Consider the following 19,540-nt stretch of genomic DNA (forward strand, 5'->3'; position numbering starts at 1 on the left):
AAGCATACTGCAGTCGTGGCAGGTAAGGCTGAGCAGGAATTGTCCCCATTACCCAAACTAAGAACAAGACACTGTTTGTCCAGCGCTCCAAAATTTCTGCTGTTTGTGCCCAGACACGAAAGCAAGAGTCAGATCCAAACGATGAGGGCTGAAGGCCAGCTGGGCAGATCAGCAAAATACAGTGGCAGACGAGGATAGGTTTGTGAAACTATACAAATAAATAGTAACGATGAAAAAATAGCCTGTGCCAAGTAGCTAGAGACTCGGTATCTGCGACTAATTGGGTATTTGTTCAGCTATGGAACACCAATCTAACACCAAATCCCGCAACCCTGTAGCAAAGCCAGGGAATTGCAAATCTTGTCTCATTTGCACATACTACAAAGCTAGCAAATAAGAATATGCTTCCTGTTATTCTCTTCAAGGAGAAAAACTGAAACCGTGTGGTTTTCCTTTCCTTGCCTTTGCCTCCTTGCCAGAGACAAATCTGAAAGCAGCACAGTTACTGAAATGACCTTCATGGCAGTGGACTTACTGTTTGGGTTCGGAACTCCAGAAACAATGTCTTTGCTGTCCGGAGTGAGGGCACCAAAATTCGCATGGTGGTGGTGGTGACGGTGGTGGTGGTGGTGCCTTGCAGGCATTTTTGTGGTATATGGTGCTCCACCATTCTCTTCAATGTTGAACTGATGCAGATCACTGTTGTTCAAGGGATAGCTACAAAATAAATCAGTTCAAATTAGATCGGCAAACAGTAGGACAAACTGTACTTTTGGAGAGACAGAGTGCAAACTTTCTTGGGAAAAAAAGGCAGAGCTTTTCTGTAAATAAAATTTTGAATGAGGTGTATCCCAAATCTTTACAGTTTTCTGTTAACAGGAGACTCATAAGGTGAGGAAAAAGGATGCCTTTGCTTGTTTGGCATGACTTTAAGATCAGAATTATTTTTGATTTTACACCCTATGTAATCTCTGCTAAACTCTTATGCTGAGTCAAATTCTGACTGATTTATGGAATATGATTCTCAAAAACATCAAAATTTGTCCTGCAGGAATTAGCAACTTCACCTGACATAGGAAAGCGGTCAGGCAGCAAACAATAACTCCTTTAAAGAGAAACTGTCAGAAAAGCGGACCAAGGAACAGTCCCAGAATAACGTTACATTCCTGAGAAAGTTCGGGCCTCCAAATTTACGGTGCAAAATAGCTGTACGAAAAATTTGTGACTTGGGAAAAAAGTGGAGAAACATCCCATTGGGAATAAAAGGTTTTACAGGTAACTACATACAAAATAGCACTTGGTCAAAATGGAATCACACCTGTGCTGGTAAACTAAATGGTTTTGGTTTTTTTGCATATGTTTAGTTAGGAGATTAACTGTTGTCAGTCTTACAATATATGGAGAAATGGAGACCTGTTGAAATTTTAATTCATCATCTCTAACTCAGAGGTGTCAAATAACACTGTTCATTTTCTTCAATAGTTTTAACTGATGCTGTTTCATTTTATTGTTTGAAATAACAATGAATTTCTAGAAACGATATTTTCTCTCCGTGCCAGCAACCAAAAAAGACTGAGATAACTCTACACAGATACTGCAAATGACGTGAATGTGCTTTCCTCACAGGAGTGCTTAAAATTTTTATAAGCTTTTAACTTATTCTATAGTATTGCATTAGACACTAGTTGCAGTAAATCAATTCATTCCAAGATGAATCCCCTGCCCTTTTGAAAAACGTGAAAGAAATTATATCTTCAGCTGCATGGGTTTTCAGTTTGCTTTTATTACTAACAGCAGCTGAAAACCTGACAATATGGAATAAAGACAAACAGATGAATTAAAGGAACAATGACTAAATTATACCTAGCTACTTGCTACATATGTTCTCTGCAGATTACTTACTGATTCAAGGCAAAATTAACCAGTCATCTGCAAATAAACACATCTGCATCATTTCCAAAGATATGCTGAAGCACGCAACTTGGTACATCATTAATAACCACTGTCTTCTTAGTAACAGCTTCTGACAACATGAGGTTTCTGACTGGGTGGTAACTGAATAACACTTTTATGCTGGTTACTTTTTGAAAGCAGGAGGCGGGGACGGGGATTTTGTGTATATTAATCTTGGCAGGTTCCTGGCACGTAGCAATGACTGCCAATAAAGGCACTTCTGATGCCTTATTTGCCTTGAGGAAACAATACAAATAGGTGACTGATCCACAGGGGACAGCTTTGGTGAGCTCAGATAATCCAGGACTCGTCCGTCTTTTGAAACTGCACTATATCTTCACTGTTATAATCGAATCAAGCAAGTGCCTACTAGGGGAAAATGGTACAGGTTAATGAGATTGCACACTAATTGTAACAGCTCTCCTGCACTCTCCCTTCAAGCGCCTTGGATTGAAGTGACATCTTTTGACCGCAAGGATAGCTGGTTTTGTTCACACGGTTAAAACCCTTATTGGAAATAAGATCAGTTTGGGGCTGGAGCCTCAGCACATCCTTTTTTTCAATCGATGATTCAATTTTTTTTTCAAGACACAAAACCCCAAGCGCTTGGGAGTTGCTTTCACTTCACCCGCTGGCAGGCTGGCTTAGCAGATTTTTCACTGGTCTTTTCAAAATGAATGAGATCACACCAAATCCTTACATTGGCTCCTCATATTGCTATGGGCATGAGGTAGCTTCCATGCTAAAATGGGAATGAGATGAGCAACTGAATGAGCCAAAACCCCTCTGGCATGTGGTCAAACATGCACCAAATTCTCTAGAAGTATTTCTTGACTGTCCAGAGAGGAGTGCCCACACCATGTAAAATGCAGGCAGACCATTACTTCAAAGAAGTAAAGAGCGAGCCCAGCAAAGCTGATGCTCAGGGATGCACTGAAATCCTTGAGGACAGTAAGTCACAAAGCTCCAGTTCGGATGTCAATACCCAGGCAGTGCACTCCGATGTGAAATCCCATGTTGAAACTGCTGGGCCCATTTAAAAGGATGCGGTCATCTGCACTCTTCCAGGGCTGACAGCAACTAACAGATATTGAAGCAAACTCATCTCAGTGGTCCGTCAACTCTTGCACTTCTGATGGATATGGAGTTGGGCTGAGGAAGACTTTTGCACCCATACCCTCACTACTAGACTGATGAGTTACTGAACAATCATAAGCAACAGGGCTTGCATCAGCCCCAGAGCCAGTCTACTAGAAGAGTTGGCAGTACCCAAGCAAAAATATCATGAGTAGTCCAAATCTCTTTTCTGTGTACTCTCTATTATATAATTTAGGGGCACGTTGGACATCTTAGTGCAGTTCCTACAAGGTGGTATCATTATTACCATATATCACATCTACTTTTCACTTATTTTTCTGTTCTTCCACTGTCTTAAGTCTAGAGACTTGACACCTTTCCCCTCAGTGTATCTTTTTGCCATTTTTTTCTTTCTGTCGCTTGCTTCTATCTGGCTTACCTGAATAGATGCATCCTCATCATCCTTCCCAACCCATTGATGCAAAAAAAAAAAATCACTACTTTCGATGAACCAACATTCTGACCGTATCTTAAGCCCTCCAGGTTTTCATATTTGCTCCCCAGTAATGCTCTCAGACTATGTGCATACATGGACAAGTATCAGTTTTCATCCTTTCTCTTGTATTTGTCTTTTCGCCCTCCTAGTATGTCAACATTACATGTTTGTTTTACCTTTTAATAGTCAACTGGCTGTCCTGCAGGTTTCCTCTTTTTCCTCTGTTATTTACCTGTGTAGTTTTCTCAACAAGCTCCAGCTGCTTCCTACACAAGCAACTCGTGTCTTTCAAGGAAAATGAGGCAGGGCCCTACAGGCTGTTATGTAAAGGAAGAAAACATTTCTTCCTTCTCTGTCCCTCCCTCAGGCAAAGCACTCCTGAGGATTCACTTGCCAGAGGCTGAACCTTCAAAAAAGCCACTCAAATTTCACAAGACACTTGGTATTGCCTTTAGCCTCAAGCTCACATAATTACTTTCTTCTAACCAAAAAGGCAGCATACTGAGGAACGGGGCAAATAACGTGTATCTTCTGATTACTTTTTCCATTTTTTAATTTTATGTACATTACTAGTCCTCCATCACAATTTTATACTCCTCACCCTTTGCTTTAAAAGCAAGAAGACAAGAAGAAAGTTGACATTCCTACATTTCATGTGCTCCAGCCACCTACTGCCTTACCAAACCACGCCTCTCGTGTACAACTCACGCATACAACAGCGTTAAGAGATCCTAGAAAAATGGGGAACAGAAAGGTAAAGACTGAAGTATTCACCTCTCCCCTCAAAGCCGAACTAAGCAGGCCTACGTTACCCCAACCGATAGGCTGAACTGAATCTTCAACACCTTCACTAGCAGAGACTCCATGACCTCCCTGCGCAATCTATTTCAGTGTCTCACCATGCCTACACTCACTTTCTTTGTTTATCCTGTCTCCTTTACAGCAATTTAAGCCTGCTATTTCCTTCTCCCATCCACCACAGACACAGGCTTGTATTGCTACAGAAACCTGTGTTTTTGAAAATGGCTCTTCACATCTCCTTTCAGAGCCTGAAGAGCTCTGAATTCTTCAGTTGTCCCTCACAGGTCACGCATTTCCTACACCTCTGATATGTCCACCCTGCTCTGCCTCCCACCTGTGGTGCTCAGAACTGGGCACCCCATTCCGGTTGAGGCCTTGCAAACGCATTGCAAAGAGGAAGGATTGCTTCCCACGTCCTACGGGACGTACTCCTGTTTATATGCCAGAACATGACATTTGCTTTTTCCTAAATAGCCCGGGGTTGTTGACTCCTGTTCAACTTCTGGTCCTCAGGAACACCAGATCCTTTCCTAAACTGGCCAAGTTTCCACCCCCAACAACCTCAGCTGTGAAGCAGGTTACTCCTACCTAACAGCACAAACATATTATCGTTCCTCCTGAGCTGCATCCTAAACTTTCTCACGTGCTAAGATGAGATGCTAACCCGTTCAGGATTTTACTCTCATCCATGACAGACTTGGCGTGAGAGAACTTCCCATTTTGACATAACCTGTGAGCGACAAGAGATTTTTTTAAAAATTAATTGCCTTTCCATACCATCCTCCCAGCTGCCATCCTCATTTTCCTGTAGAACATAACCATGTAGACCTGCATAAACATCTTTCACCTGTGTCCCAGAGCAGGCTTACTCCTGCACCCTGTCTATGTCCCCTTCTTCCATGTTCTTCTTGTAGGCAACTCCCACTTGTCCAAAGTTACACTTGGGGCTCTCCTCTCCCCTCCTTGGAGAGGCTGGTGGAGCAATAGCAGAAAGCAGGCTCAAACTATCATGCCCCTTGAATGACTCTTCATTGAGTTTACACCCTCCCTGCTATAGCTGAAAGGCGGTTTAGAAAATCCCAGGCTTCTAGGTCCGGTTGTGATAAATAAACTTCAACAATTACCACACCCACCTCTATTCTTTGCTTTGAACGCTGCTTCCGCACCAAACCACTGCAATTTTCTAATATTTAAAAATCCTCAAACTTTACACAAACACCTTCAGAACCCCTCTCAATCCTCCCCCATCCGCCTGACAGTGACCTGCACAGCTTTCAGCAGCTCAAATCCACGCTGCAGGCTTTGTGCTGAACGTCTTGGGAGGCCCCCCAACCACTTCACACCCTAAGAGAAGACATTTCACCCATCGCCATATCGTAACAATACCTTCTCCAACATCAAAATGGGCTTTAGATGTGCTCCCAAACGGCAGTCAGTGGAACTGTTAAAGTGTATGTTAATGTGTACGTATATTAATGTGTATGCATGGAGGAGAGGCTCTCAGAAGTCTAATGAAAGCCGCCATTGCACGTGAAGCTTCAGTGTGGCAGCTGGGGGGATGAGACTTAACAGCTATGTTAAGCCAAACATTCATTTTTTGGGGCTTCACCTCTCCCTTTGGGAAAAATAAAAATAAAAAAAGAGTTTGGGTTTATTCCCTGTCCGTGCTTCAAAAGAAGTTAAAAAAACCCCAAACAAACCCCACTGAATTTTTAGCCAAACTTGCTTTAATCGCATTTAGAATCTCACACACCCCTTGCGTTGCTAAAGCACGCAAAGTGGCACAGAGAGCCCAGGAATTTTGCATACTCTGGAAATTTCCCTGTGGAGAGGAATGAAGAGAAAACAGGGGGATAGAAAGAAGGTGGGGTTCTGCGTGAGTATCAATTAATGGCCAGAACCACTGGATTGAAGCAAAAGACTTTGACAGGATCCAGCATTCTACAAGAAGGGAACACAGACCATGGCAGGAGAACTGCTTATGAAGGAGAGAGCGTGAAGTTTCATTTTTGCAGCCAAGGACTGGGACATACAAAAGCAATGAGTGTTCCTAAGTAAAGGAGGATTGGGATCATTAAAAACAAACCTATGGGTTGTTGGTTTGCTTTTTTTTTTTTCCTGCACCATGTAACCAAGAGCTCTTTGCTGGCCAGAACTGGCTTCCTAAACTGTGTATAATCAAAGCTGATAGTGCTGTTACACTTCCATGCTCTGCCCTGACATCACCAGATGACAGGAGAGCTGGCCCAGTTGCTTCCTTTAGGGAAGATCTGGGAAGATGCGTTGCAGATTTCTCTCTGTGCTGCCAGGGATGATCCGCAGTCCCCATCCATTCCTAGGGACACCTCAGAAAGCAGAGCGGGCAGCCAGCAGCCTTCTCCCAGACAGACAAACCAACCTTGGAAGGGAAGAAAAAATGGCAATGGGGAAATACGTATTCAGAAATGGTGATGGGAGCAGGGAGAATTTCTCCTGCAGGAGATGAAAGTATATGCAGCAGCTTTCTGCATTACAAGATGCCGAATTAAGTTTTGAGGCAGGAGTAATCTGAAATTCTCCACAAGAAGAACAGAGCCTGCAGCAAAGCATGTTCTAATAAAATACCAAGAAACAAATCTCGACTCGACAAAGCCGTTGTCCTCACAGATTTCACCTTATCTACATAAAGATCATTAAAAAAATACTGCCTTGCAAAACTGTCATGCAAAATATGCCCACTGGGGAACTAAACTTGCTTTTCTTCCTTTACAAATGGTTTTAATTAATGATAACGATAGCTAATGATATTTAATCACCTGTCAAAAAAATTCATTGTCCCAGATGCCCTTGCAGATGAGAAAAACTCTGAAAAGCAGACACAAGATTTTCTAAGACAGATGAAATCCTCCCCCACGTCAGTGCTGCCTTCCCCTTTCAGTCACAGGCAGACAATGTATGCCTGTCCTTGGGAAATAAAACAGCTCGGGGCGGCTAACCCCGAGCAAGCTAACTCCGGTTAAAATGGGAGCAAAACCAAGCGAGGAACTTAGACCTCCGAGACAGCCCGCAGCTGATCTCGGGTCGCTAACCATGCTACAGCCTCTTCCACCACTTAACCCATTAAATAACTCGGGTCCCGTGAGCTAAGCACATCCCTGTCTCTCTCTCCCCCTTCCTCAGCATCACATATCTGCAGACACAAAAAGCACGCAGACAGAGAAGGAGGCACAGGCCCGAGGTTTAGCTAACAGAGAAGAAGATGAGAAACCGTGGGATGCGACAAAAGAAGTTGCTGGACATAACAGACGAAAGCTTAACCAGCTAACAATTATTACAGAGCATGCCCCGAAGGATTGCCGGATTTCACAGGTAGTTACGGGAAAGCTACATGAGAAATGCTCAAACTTCACAGAGCACTGAAGGGGAGTATCAGGGACTTTTGGGGGAGAATAACCTTGCAAGGCCAGCACTGCCTAAGAAACCGTATCAGTAATACCACATAAGGTCCATACTGCCTTGGTAGCCTTGGGAAATTTGAGTATGGACTTAGCAAAACTGGGAGCAACGCACGGAAAAAGCAGGGGTAACTGAGAGGAGACAAGGGAAGGGAATAGGAGAATCGATGTGCATCAGGGAAGAACAAGCATGGGAAAATGGAAAGGAAGGGGAGAAAAGGGACCAGCCACATGTAAGCAAGCTGCTGGTCAGTACATCTGGCTGGTCAAGCCCCGACCACTGCAGTCTAGACCATCTTCTTAACTGTAGTCCTATTTTCTGTGGGCATGTATGCATACAGGATTGAGGTCTCTGTGCTGCCCCATGTTTGTCTGCTGCTGTTTGTGTCTGCAGGTGCTGGTAAAGGCACTGCTCTCCACCTCTTTTGCTCTGCACCTCTGGCTGAATGTGTGCTCTGCCTGTATTTACATCTCTGGAATACATGATCAGCATCTCTACAGGCTGGGCTCGGAACCAGGAACTACAGCAGCCTCACATCTAGCAGATTAGGAAGGTGAAATCACTTTAGCCTTGAAGCCAATCCACTGGATTTGGCTTCCCTTAACGATATGCTCCCATCTGACAAAACCTCTTTTCTGTCTCTCTCCCTACAAAGCTGAAATTCCTTGAAAAAAACCATGTTCTTAAAGAAACTAATCAAACTGTAGAAGTTTCATGCTTCTAAATTATTCAGATTCTGAATGTTGCCAATGCCCTACAAAGAAATACACAGTATTCTGAATTTTCAGTAATTTGCCATAACTTTAAAGTCCAGCATGAACATACCCGACACTGTTGCCAGACAAATGACTTCAGGTTAGATTTTTGCCCTTTTAACACGTTACCAGTAAAGCTACTGAACAGGTACAGTGTGCAGCAAGTAAAAACTCCTATCAAGGCAGGACAGAATTTTTCACTTAGTTGCTCAGAAGACAGTATTAACAGGTAAAACTAACACAAAATCAGTCACTCAGCACAGTGAGGGCTTTCTTATTTACAAACTTGCAACCTGTCCTATCTGTTCTCACTGCAACACTTGGGCAACTTATCTGAATTACAGCAAGAAACTGTTCATTTGATCTTAAAAGCAATTTTCAGACTTCTTTTTAAAGTCAGAAATTGAGAATAAAAGACACGTTAAACACAACAGTAGAATCTGAAAATCAATAACAACAAATGGAGCCGTCCTGGGCTCAAAAATTTCATACAGAAGCAGCATCCAGTTTTACATTCAAGTTCCTTGAAGCCTTGCTTATTGATTCAGTGAGCTCCAGGTGCTGAAGACACAGATGCTGAAGTCTCAGAACTCCCTTGCCTCTTTCATTCCTCTTCTCCGTTCCTACAGTCTCTAGCAGACTTAATTGCTTTTCCTTTTCCAGTTTCTCCCATTGCACATTCCACTGTAAAACTCTGCTTTTTCTAAACCCTGGCCCATTTTTCGTCCGAGCTCTTCCTTCCTTTCTGTCAGACTCCTACACTCCTACTGATGAGAAAGATTTGGCCCAGCGACACACGATGCTGGCCCTGCTGCCTGCCAGCAAGGCCTCAAAATTCAGGGGCTTGGCCCCTGGAGATGAAAAGCAACACAGCTATTTTGTCATCTGTTTAGCTACTGAGTTCATTGCTACATCATTAAACAATTTAGAAAGCGCTGGAGATGTATTAATGTATTTCTACTTCTCTAAGGTTCTCAAAATTGCAGAAATTGGTAATGGCAGGTAAACCATCATGATTATAATTCCAGCACAGACTGTTATGGGTTTAGTAAGGAAAAAATAATTTATAAATAATTAGCTTCTTATCTGGAGTTTAATTGTATTAGATCAGTACTTCCTACTACTAATTAGGTGTGGCTACTTCTTTTATTTTCTTCACAGCACAGAAGTAAAAGATGTTTTTCATTGCCTCGTTAAAAAAAACCAAAACTTTTTTTTATAATCCATCAACATATGACATTGTTAAGCCAGGAACTACAGGTTTTCCAAACTGTTCCTGTATGAAACATCTGTTCTTGCTTAATTCAATACATCTTCATCTTTGATATGATGAGCTGCAGGTTTTGCTGTTTGATAGTTTAAAACTGAAGGTCATACTACTAGTGCTACGAAGAGAAAGAGGGAAAAGGAAAAAACAAGCACATCACAAACTTAAAAGATAGAAAGTACAAAAAACAATCAAAAGCAGAAATGTAATCGTGGTGGCTATTTAAACACAGAACCTTAGGGGCATTTCCACTGGTTCCCCAATAGCCTTAGCTCAATATTTATCTTATTTTTAAATTAGCAGATTCCTCAGCTCTTAGAAGGTGTGATGACTAAGGCAGTCATCATGAATGCTGCTTCTGCTAGAGAGAAAATGAACTAGATTTATTCTGAAAAGACACATGCAACAGATCATGGAAGATAAGATGCCACCAAACCAAAAGAGTAGTCCCACAAAGTCAAGAGAAAGCTATTGTTCCAGAAACACAAAACAAAGAGGTAACATCGGGTCTAAGATATCAGGCTTTTGGAACTTCCCATCTCCACCAATCCGTGTGCCAAGTCTGCCAAGACTGGGGGAAAAAAAAAAAAAAAAAAAAAAAAAAAAGATAAAAAAATTGTCATCTTTAGGAGAGTTGGATGGGAGAGATAGTTGTTTTGTTTTTTTTTTAAAAAAACCCCCACACCTTTTCCTCCTGTTCAAAATTCAAGGTATATTACATGCAGAAATTAAAAGCAATATGCAAGTTATTACAAACATACTTGCATTTTCTGTAACAACCTACTAATACATGAGGTGGACGGTGCCCAGAGAGGCTTGACTTATGAGCTTTACAACTAAATTCAGATTAACACTCATAAAACCAACTGTTTCAAAATAAGTTGCTTTGCTTTAAAGGACAGTCATGGAAGAGTCATTAGTATGTAGTTGAGAGCAGCATTTAGTCTGCAGAAGCTTTATGACTGGAAGTGACTCATATCATGGGAGGAACTCCAGCTCAATCAAGTGTTTATCTGTTTTTTTGTGACACAGAGGCAACAAGAGCAACAGCACATACACTCGGAAAGGAAGCCTATTTGGCCAGTCACTTCAAGACACAACACTACGTGGAAAACAAGGGAAGCTGAACAAGGTCTTCATCGTTACCACACACTGCTTTGTAATGTACTGCAAGAGGCAGACGGAAAAGCGTGGTCCATCCCTTGATGTGTTTTTTCTTACCTACTTTGCCTAGTATTGTTTTTGTCTAAAAGCTGCATCTTTCTCTGTGTGTCCGGTGCCTGCGGAGCAAGGAGGACTGATTTTCCTGCAGGCTCTTTGATAGTAAAACTTGGGAACATGCATAAGAGCACTGTGTTTTTCCAAGCATTTGCAGTTTGACTGTAAAGTAGGAAACAGCGTTTATTGTGAAACGGTTCAAAATCTCGATCCTCACACTGTAGCACAGGTTTGGTTAGGGTGCAGAGGCTTGACCAGCACAGTGCTAGTTCAAGCTGGCTCTCAAAGAAGATTCGTGGCTAGCACAGTCTTAACAAAAGAAGCTAGGGTCCTGGTGGATCAGTCCCTTTTCGAAGCACAACACACACAGTCCGAGATCAATTTAAAAAAATACAGTTCCTATTTTATGTCCATTAATGCCAGCTGGTCTGTAACAGCTCTGGCTTGAACAGCCTCTTTAGCTACCATTAGCAATGCTGCAATGACAGCATTCCCCTACAAGTCTGCTTTCCTTGTTTCTCCTTTGCAGAGTAAGAGGAAAACCACTCATCACCAACAGTCCTTCCAGAGATCTAGTGGGTCAGGTTAGACGGATGTGTGTCAAAACTTCTCTCTTTCTAGCTAGGTAGCAGTAGCCTGCCTGCTTGATACAGAAACTGGAACGACTTGTGGAAAACCTCCTCTGAAAACAGATGATTGTGGTGCTGAACTGCCTTCTTCCTCCCCCTCAGAGGGCTCCATCTAGCCAACTTCGACGCCTGAGAAGCAAGTGATATCCTCAATTTCATTTTTTTCCTCGTCTTAGACATTCCCCAGCTCATTCCTTGCCAGCAGCTGAAGTTCCATTCTCAAGATTACTTGCAAGCTCTAACACTCTTTCTCTTGCAGGCTGAAGAGACATCTTCTGCAACACTCATCCAGAAGGAAGGAAAAATGACATTTTACATCACAAGGCCATAATATATGCTTTGTTCCCATCCACAATGTGAGACAGCAACCCTCCTTTTGGTCAATTTGCATACGGGTTCACTGATAAAAGGATCTGGAAGGACTTGTCCATTCTTTTCCTTGAGTGTGCGAACCCCTGACTGCCAGCTTTGGAAATGCATTACAAAACCCAATCCCTTTGTTCACTTTGCCTGTGACTCGCATCAGCTAGAGAAAAATAGCTGAAAATGGAAGTTTAAAGAAAAAGCCCACGCTAAAACAATTTACCAAAAGTGCCAACACTTTCAGTATTGTATTTCAGTATTCAATATTACTCATTAGTTTGCATGCCAGGGCCTGACTGGGGCTGAAGAGCGATGTATTTCAGCCTAAGTTACAGACGTGGAACTGCCAGCTGTACGATTCCTCCACCAGGTCCTGGAGGAGAGGACGCAGGATCACAGAGTTATTACAGTGCAAAAGTAACTCGTCTGCAAATCCGAATCCACAGAGTGGAGCCTGAGCTCTGCTGGGGAAGAACTGGTGCCCAGCTTTATTAAACGCAGGAGGAAGGTATGCAGAGAGATGATCAGAAGATATCCTCAGCCAAGATGTATCGAGCAATTCTCCAGTGCGTGGAAGAATGCAGCTGGTGACACGCTGGACTTGAGATCAGTGTAATTTCTCAGATGGCTGCCGCCGTATTCACACACGCCACCCCCCGTCCCCCCCAAGTTGATGCGAGGATAGTGTTTATCACCTGTAATCCGATGACAGAAGAGTTTCTAAGTGTATGCTGGACTTGTAAAAAGAAGATTTCAAATTTGCACAATAAACAGACTTCAGAAGGGGGTGGAGAAAGTTTGTGGACAAAGTTCAACAGGTACCCCCGAGAACATGCTTCATTTGGATTCAGAAGGTGGCACCTCCTTCAGGCAGTTTGCAAGGCTTTTTTTAAAACAACTTCCCTGTATATTTAGAGCACATTCAAAATGTGTTGATTTCGCTGTACCTAGAATGACTGTGTAACATGCTCTTTGGTAAAAATTGCGAGGCGTTTCCTCATGAAGAACTCCTAGTTAAAATAATTATAGATTGTATCTATAAACACTCACATACCAGGGCTATCAAGTCCCTGTGTTGAGTTTGTGCATCTATAAACTACCAGTGGCTTCCTGTAGCAGCACAAATCTAGGATGTAGTATTGATTTATACTGCCAGAGCTTTCCCAGTATTTTATTTTTAAACAAAAGATGCTACTACATTTAACAGCTGAGTTAACCAAACATTTTCCACCTTTCTCCTCTCTCGCCACATAATTTGGTTTTCACCTGCAGTGTTTTGTGTTGCTTCAAACACAAAACCGCATTCCTAACATCACAAGGCCCGTATTAGTCACTTGCTAAAACCAATACTTTTTAAGGAAAGAGTGTACTAATTTTAGGAAAAAACCCAATGTGCTATTAAATTTAAAGCAACTTATTTGTACTACTTTGTTCAGACAGATAATACCCATATCCACCTTTGTTCAGGTGATGTAGGCTGCACAGGTCAGTCAGAGCAACGCTGGGGTCAGAGAAGAAAGAGGTAGAAATGTTCCCTCTTCCCAACCACGTCCCAGCCCATTTGCCACAAGAAGCCAGCTAAGACTAGAGCAAGGAAGGACAGAGAAATCGATCCCTTCTTACCTACCCGATCGCTCGGTGGCTTTGCCGGTACAGATTTCTGCAGACAGCAAGGATGTGGGATGAAAACGCAAAAGGGGGGTGTGGAGTGCGTGAGTGCCTTCTCCAGAGAAGCAGAACGACAAGTGCTTCCCTCGAGGGGACACACACAAACTGCAGAGCAGACAACTCCCACAGGTTGTTCTTCACCCTGTGCAGACCTCCTGCACGAGGCGTTTTAACGCTTAAGGACCGGTTAGGCCTTATGCTGTCTTTTCTTGCGATCTGTCAGGGAGATCCCTCATTCAGTGCACCTTCAGCAACAAACCAAACCGCAGATAACACCACGTGATGAGGAGGAACACTGACAACGAACCACACAGAAACCAATGAAGTTACATGACAAGAACGATACTGTATTATGAACGTAGGTGTGTAAACTGTAAAGCAACAATGCTCCGCTTTAACGCGAGTATTCAAAAAAAACCTCCTCCAGAAGGCATCCAGAGCAGCAGCTGAACTAGGCTCTTGTTCCAGTGGCTCCAACAAAGTTTCTCTTTCTTCCTTTCCCAAATAAAATGCTGCTAAAACAGAGGAAGACTAGCTGGGGGAAACTGAAGTCAGCCTCTGTGATTACCCACCTTAGGCTTACTCTGGCATTTTCACATCTCAGTGCACAGTTGCTTTATTGTTTTCCGCTCTCTAGAGGCTGCACAGAAAAAACGTCGATCCAGCACAGCATTAGTGATTCCAGGGCAAAACAGGTACAAGCATAACGTGTATCATATCTCTCTCCCCTCCCCCCAAATCTTTCAGAAATCAATAATGCATCATAATCAGAACAAGAAGATTGAAAATTTTTATTTGTACTTAGCACATACAGGAAAGATCAAAACAAATATTAAAAGATAGAATTTGTAAACAAATATATTTCACAAAAGTTATACACTGTCAAATTTGCTCTGAAAAAATTCATGGTTGTAACCATTTACAAATGTGCATTTATCAAAATCAAGTTAAAAACTACTTAATTTTTAAAATATCCCAAATGAAGATTCATTCATTCCAACAACTTCAGAGAGACCACAGATGTAAGGCCTAATTAAAACAAATGCATGAGTGAAGATGGCACTATGATTTCCAGTTTAAAAAAAAAAAATAAAAAAAAAATATCGGCAAGTGATCAAAATACCAGCCAAACCTATTTAAAGACCTAGGTTTGTAAAATATACATTCAACTTTGCAGACGTCTAACTTTAAAAAAATAGAGCTATTTCACTAGATCATCGTCATCTTGTAGTGTACCGATTAAGAGCTGTGGTTTTGAATCCACTCAGAGAAAAGTTATCGGTAGGTAGTTTTATGCGATTGTATAGTTCAACTTCCATAATCACATTAAAAATAAGACGACAGCAGCACCCTTTCAGCAAGGATTCATTTTTAACATTCTTGCCTTTATAGCAGCAGGTATGGTTTTGGGGAATGCTATCAATATGATCAGTAAGTCAAAAAAAAAGGAATACACGTACTCCATGAAGTTTATTACAGTGTTCTTTCCCTAGACTTGTTTTCAAAGTTAGGCAAGCACCTGTATTTTTGCTGTGGAACACAAAAGTTAAAAACAAATGACACCCAAACCTATGACTACCTCAGTAGGCTCCCTTTGTTGGTGGTCCACAAGCCATTTTGATTGCCAGCGTGAATTCTGGTTTTTCCTCCCTCCAGTCTCCTATTTGCACGTCAACTAAAAAACAAAGTTTCTCAAACTTCATCTATTAATTTGACTCAAAAGAAACAAGGTTATAAAAAGAACTAAGGCACAAATGGCTGATCTGAAACAGCGGGCAGAGGGTCACAGATTCAAAAGTATGGTAGAATGTAAATCCCCAGAAATATTTCTGGTCTCAGGGCACTGGAAATTCTTACCAGCTTTCACAAAAGGTTTTTCAAGATTTTTTACAAAGATACGGAAAATACTTTTCCCAAGAATGTCCATGAACACGAAACAACGATGGATGTACATACAAAGACACACACTTTTTGCACAATACACTTTGAACATACTGCAGACAGACAAGGACCATGGAATGCAATGATCGTCTAAGATGGCAGGTGAAATGAAGATGGCTGTTTTTCAGAGAGTCGTCATGAGTTTATCTTGGTACACCATGCTTTGGACTCCTCCTAAATTCTTCTGGTTCTGTTCCTGGATATACCGTAAATTGCTGTCCTCTCCACTTGTGGGGGGTTTCCAATATGGCCTGTCATCATGATAGGGTGGCCTGTACCATTTGCACAGTTATTGGTTAGTGAGAGATGGAAGTAAACTTATGAGTGCTACACAGTAACATGAATTCATCCAGCAAGTGCTAAGCATGAGTAGGGTGTGATGGGCAACTATCGGTAAGGGAAGGAAATAGTGGCGGACCTATAGGTCCGATGCAGAAGCCACTGAAGCAACTGGGAATCTTTTAGCTGATTTCAAAAGGCTTTGAATTGGAGCTCAGTCATTAAAAACCCTCTCTGTTTTCAAGTGTTATAGACAAGTGCCGTGCATCAGTGCTCCTGAGGGAGGAGGAGGCTGTAAGAAAACTAAATGCGTACAACAAGTAAAATAAACCATATCATGCAAAAAGTTGAGCTCACGGAAATATATCCTTAAGGTCTAAAAAATTAAGAAAGGCAATCCTATTAAGAATGAGAACTGCTCTTCTGTAAATATTGCCATTTGTTCAGTGCTGGTGCAGTTAATTACACTGAAGCAGCCTGTAAGTTACATAGTCACATTTTGTTAGGATGAACACCTAGAGTCTATAGTTAGTACAGGTATTCCTCTGTGACTGTGTAGTGAAACTTGCAAAAGTACTAGGAGAAAAAAATATTTTTTCTTTATTTGTTCATTACTTATTGCTGCTTAGAGATATTAATCTCAACCATTCCTACAGTGCCTCCTGAATCATTGGGGGTGGTGGGGTGTGTGCATGTAAATAAATAAAAATTTTGAACAGTATGTAGGAAACCACAATATTTAAAATTCCCTTATTACCAAAGTGAAGTTGCACTTTTTATTTTGGCAGGTTTTTTTATGCTAGCAGAAATACAGGCAGGTTTAGTTTTTACCTTTTTTTGGAGATATTCTAAAGTTATATAATGACAACTGTTAACTGGAATGAATTTTCTCAGAAGACTGAACATTAAGTTAACTGCAAACAAATAATGTCAACAAAAGAATTTTACCAAGGAAGACTGAGATGCGATTCCACATATTATTTCGCAAATTATCCAACAAAACCCTCATATGTAAGATGTATTGCACAGGTAGTTTCATTTCAGCCCTTGGCCCATTCTAGACTTGCACGCCCAGCAGAAAGAATTTCATGCATCTGTGGTTTGATCTCAAGTTCATAGCTGGATGGATTAAGCTTTTTCAAATCAAGCTATCCAAGATGTTAAAACATCCAACTCTTCCACTTTGACTCCAAGTAACAATAACTTGAAGCTTCCAATTCAGCCGTACACTTACACGCTTCTACCTGCCTGGGACAAAAATTCTAAGCAGTTTTTCTACTGAGCCTGCACGACTGAGCTTTTCAGTACATTTTTTAGCCTTACAAGCCTAGCTATTTAAAAGCCATTGTTCATATTTCACTGACCTTGATCTTTGTCCAGGCAGTGGAAGGGCTGAAGGGGGAGGTTGTCTACACATATTACAATACATTATTGTGCTTATTTCAGTATAGCTCTGCTCCAGGGTGAATTATTTGGCTTTAAAATGTTACAGACTAGTACCATGAGTGAAGAAATCTTTAGAAAAATTTCATCAAAACCTCAAACGATTTATAAAATCATTAACCTCTCTTGGCAATCACTCTTTTGTAATGTGAAATTGTACATCTTAACTCACACAGAATTAAATGGACAAGTAAACCCTCAAAACAGGAAGAATCTTGAAGTACAGGCAAAGATAATTACCCAATTTAAAGTTTTCTGTTTCTAGCATAAATTTAGTATGTTTTACTGCTGATGCCAGGAATTTTGAGATGACAATGAGTATGTCTGCTTCTCTGCCTAATAAGTATTTCTAATAACATATTTGCCTTTTCCCTGCATTCTCAGACTCAAACTCAGACCAAATTGTCTTTTCATCCATTTTAAGCTCAGCCTCATCTCCAGAGCCTGCCTACACTAAGAACAAAGTCTACCTATCCTGATGTAAGAATATAGAGATAAAAATGTAAGATGAATTGGAATGAAGATTAGGATATTGGTATTTTTCAGTCAAGACAGTAATAATTTGTCTAAAAAACTGAGTAACCTAAAAAGGTTACTTTTTATTAGGATAAAGTAGCAGCTGATTTTTATCACATGTACAGACACATCCACCAGCAGGTGCATGCCTCCACTGTGCGTTCCACCAAGCTGCTTCTAACTTGGACTGAATTTATTCCAAAATTTCTTTTCAGTCAATTTCTCTCATTAGTAGTTACAAAATAAAAAAAGTATGGTGAGAAAGTAACACAACAGCACATACAGGAATATTTTTGTGAAACAGTTCTCAAAACCTCAATGTTATAATTTCACTAATGCTAATTATCAGTAAAGTGCCATTACATTGTTCCACGTACATGTCATTTTGCCATATACATTTCTGCAAAAGATGAAAAAAGTGCTCCAATGCAAGAACCTGTTCACTCGCAACTTAACTTTACTCTAAAATGAGTTTCTTCTTTGTTTTAGGAGATTAAACACTGATCAAATTGCAATTAGTTTTATTGAAGCTACTGAGAATCTTCCCACGCTACATACACCCTACAGAAATACACTGACGTTGTATTTCAAATTCTGAATTAAAATCAACCTGAAAAAAATTTTCATCAAGATTAGGACATTCCAAAGCAAAATCTAAACAGAAGTTATTTAATGCTGCCTCTACATCACATATTTCTAACTTCTGTTTGCTTTTCATGTGCAGAAAATTGCCCAATACGTCCACCAAAGCTTCACGCCAACAGAGTAAGATAAATAAAGAAGTAATCGTCTTTTTCACAAAGTGAAGATTGCTTACCTTACATTCACAGGTGTATGTGGATGCCAGTGTGGCTGAGCAGGATGTATATTTGGATGATACTGTGGCTGCAAGTGAAAACATTGAACCCGGTTAATTAAATCATATAAAAACTCCCTATTAACTTTAACTTTTTATTTTCCTGGGGCCATGAGAAACATGCTCCCTGTGAGCCCTAGAAATCCCACTGTTTCAGACCTTCTCCCATGCCATTGAGCATATACATGAGACCTCTTGGTGATGAGCTTGCTCATTAGGACACACTCATGGGAAAATGCAAAGAAAATTGCTTTGCTGTTTGAGAGACAACCTGGCACACCTAGTGCTGCTCATAGAAAGCACATCAAAAGAATGTCAGCTTTAATCAAAGGTGGAGAGTGAGAAAGGTTACTATTGTAATAGCAATCTTCAGAAGGTCACCTATCTTTGGCGACAGCATTTCTCTCTCATATCCATAAGATCTTGAGAAGAAACAGTGACACAAAATCACTAGTGAGGCTTTTAATAAAAACAAGTGCTAAAACTAAGTTCTCGTGCACACACTCAGGTTGGATGAAAGCACAGCTTGTTTTCTCAGTAGCACTGACTGCTAGTATCGCAGATAAAAAATGGGTAAGGTTTTTCACTGAAGTGTATGAAGGAGCTTGTTTAAAAAAAAAAAAGCCAAAACAAACAAAAACAACAAACAAACAAACATTTGACCAGCAATGAACTCCTTAAGTGTTGTGATGGGGAGATAATTGCAACTTGGAACTTGTTGTCATGGATCATCCAACCTGAGAGGCTGCTCTAGATAAAAGCTTGCTCACAGAGCAGTCTCCTGAGGTCCATCATATTCACAGTCCCAAAGGCTTTAACCTGTGATTTCACAGAAAGGGAAGG

General features: G+C 41.1%; 1 protein-coding gene across 3 annotated transcripts in view; it reads right to left on the bottom strand.

Annotated features, from left to right (window-relative positions):
• Window positions 1-19,540, bottom strand: part of EPB41L4B (erythrocyte membrane protein band 4.1 like 4B) — a 171,169-nt gene that overhangs the window by 73,471 nt on the left and 78,158 nt on the right. For 2 of the 3 annotated variants that reach the window (XM_069778719.1, XM_069778718.1), the window contains exons 15-16: window positions 18,659-18,726; window positions 536-717 (exon numbers count right to left, since the gene is read on the bottom strand). In XM_069778719.1, the coding sequence (XP_069634820.1) occupies window positions 536-717; window positions 18,659-18,726 (250 nt within the window). Of the gene's footprint in view, window positions 1-535; window positions 718-14,437; window positions 15,876-18,658; window positions 18,727-19,540 lie in introns of those variants that run through there. The other variant, XM_069778720.1, reaches the window with a different exon arrangement.

This window comes from Haliaeetus albicilla, chromosome 3 (genome assembly GCF_947461875.1).
Source record: "Haliaeetus albicilla chromosome 3, bHalAlb1.1, whole genome shotgun sequence".
Lineage (NCBI taxonomy): Eukaryota > Metazoa > Chordata > Aves > Accipitriformes > Accipitridae > Haliaeetus > Haliaeetus albicilla.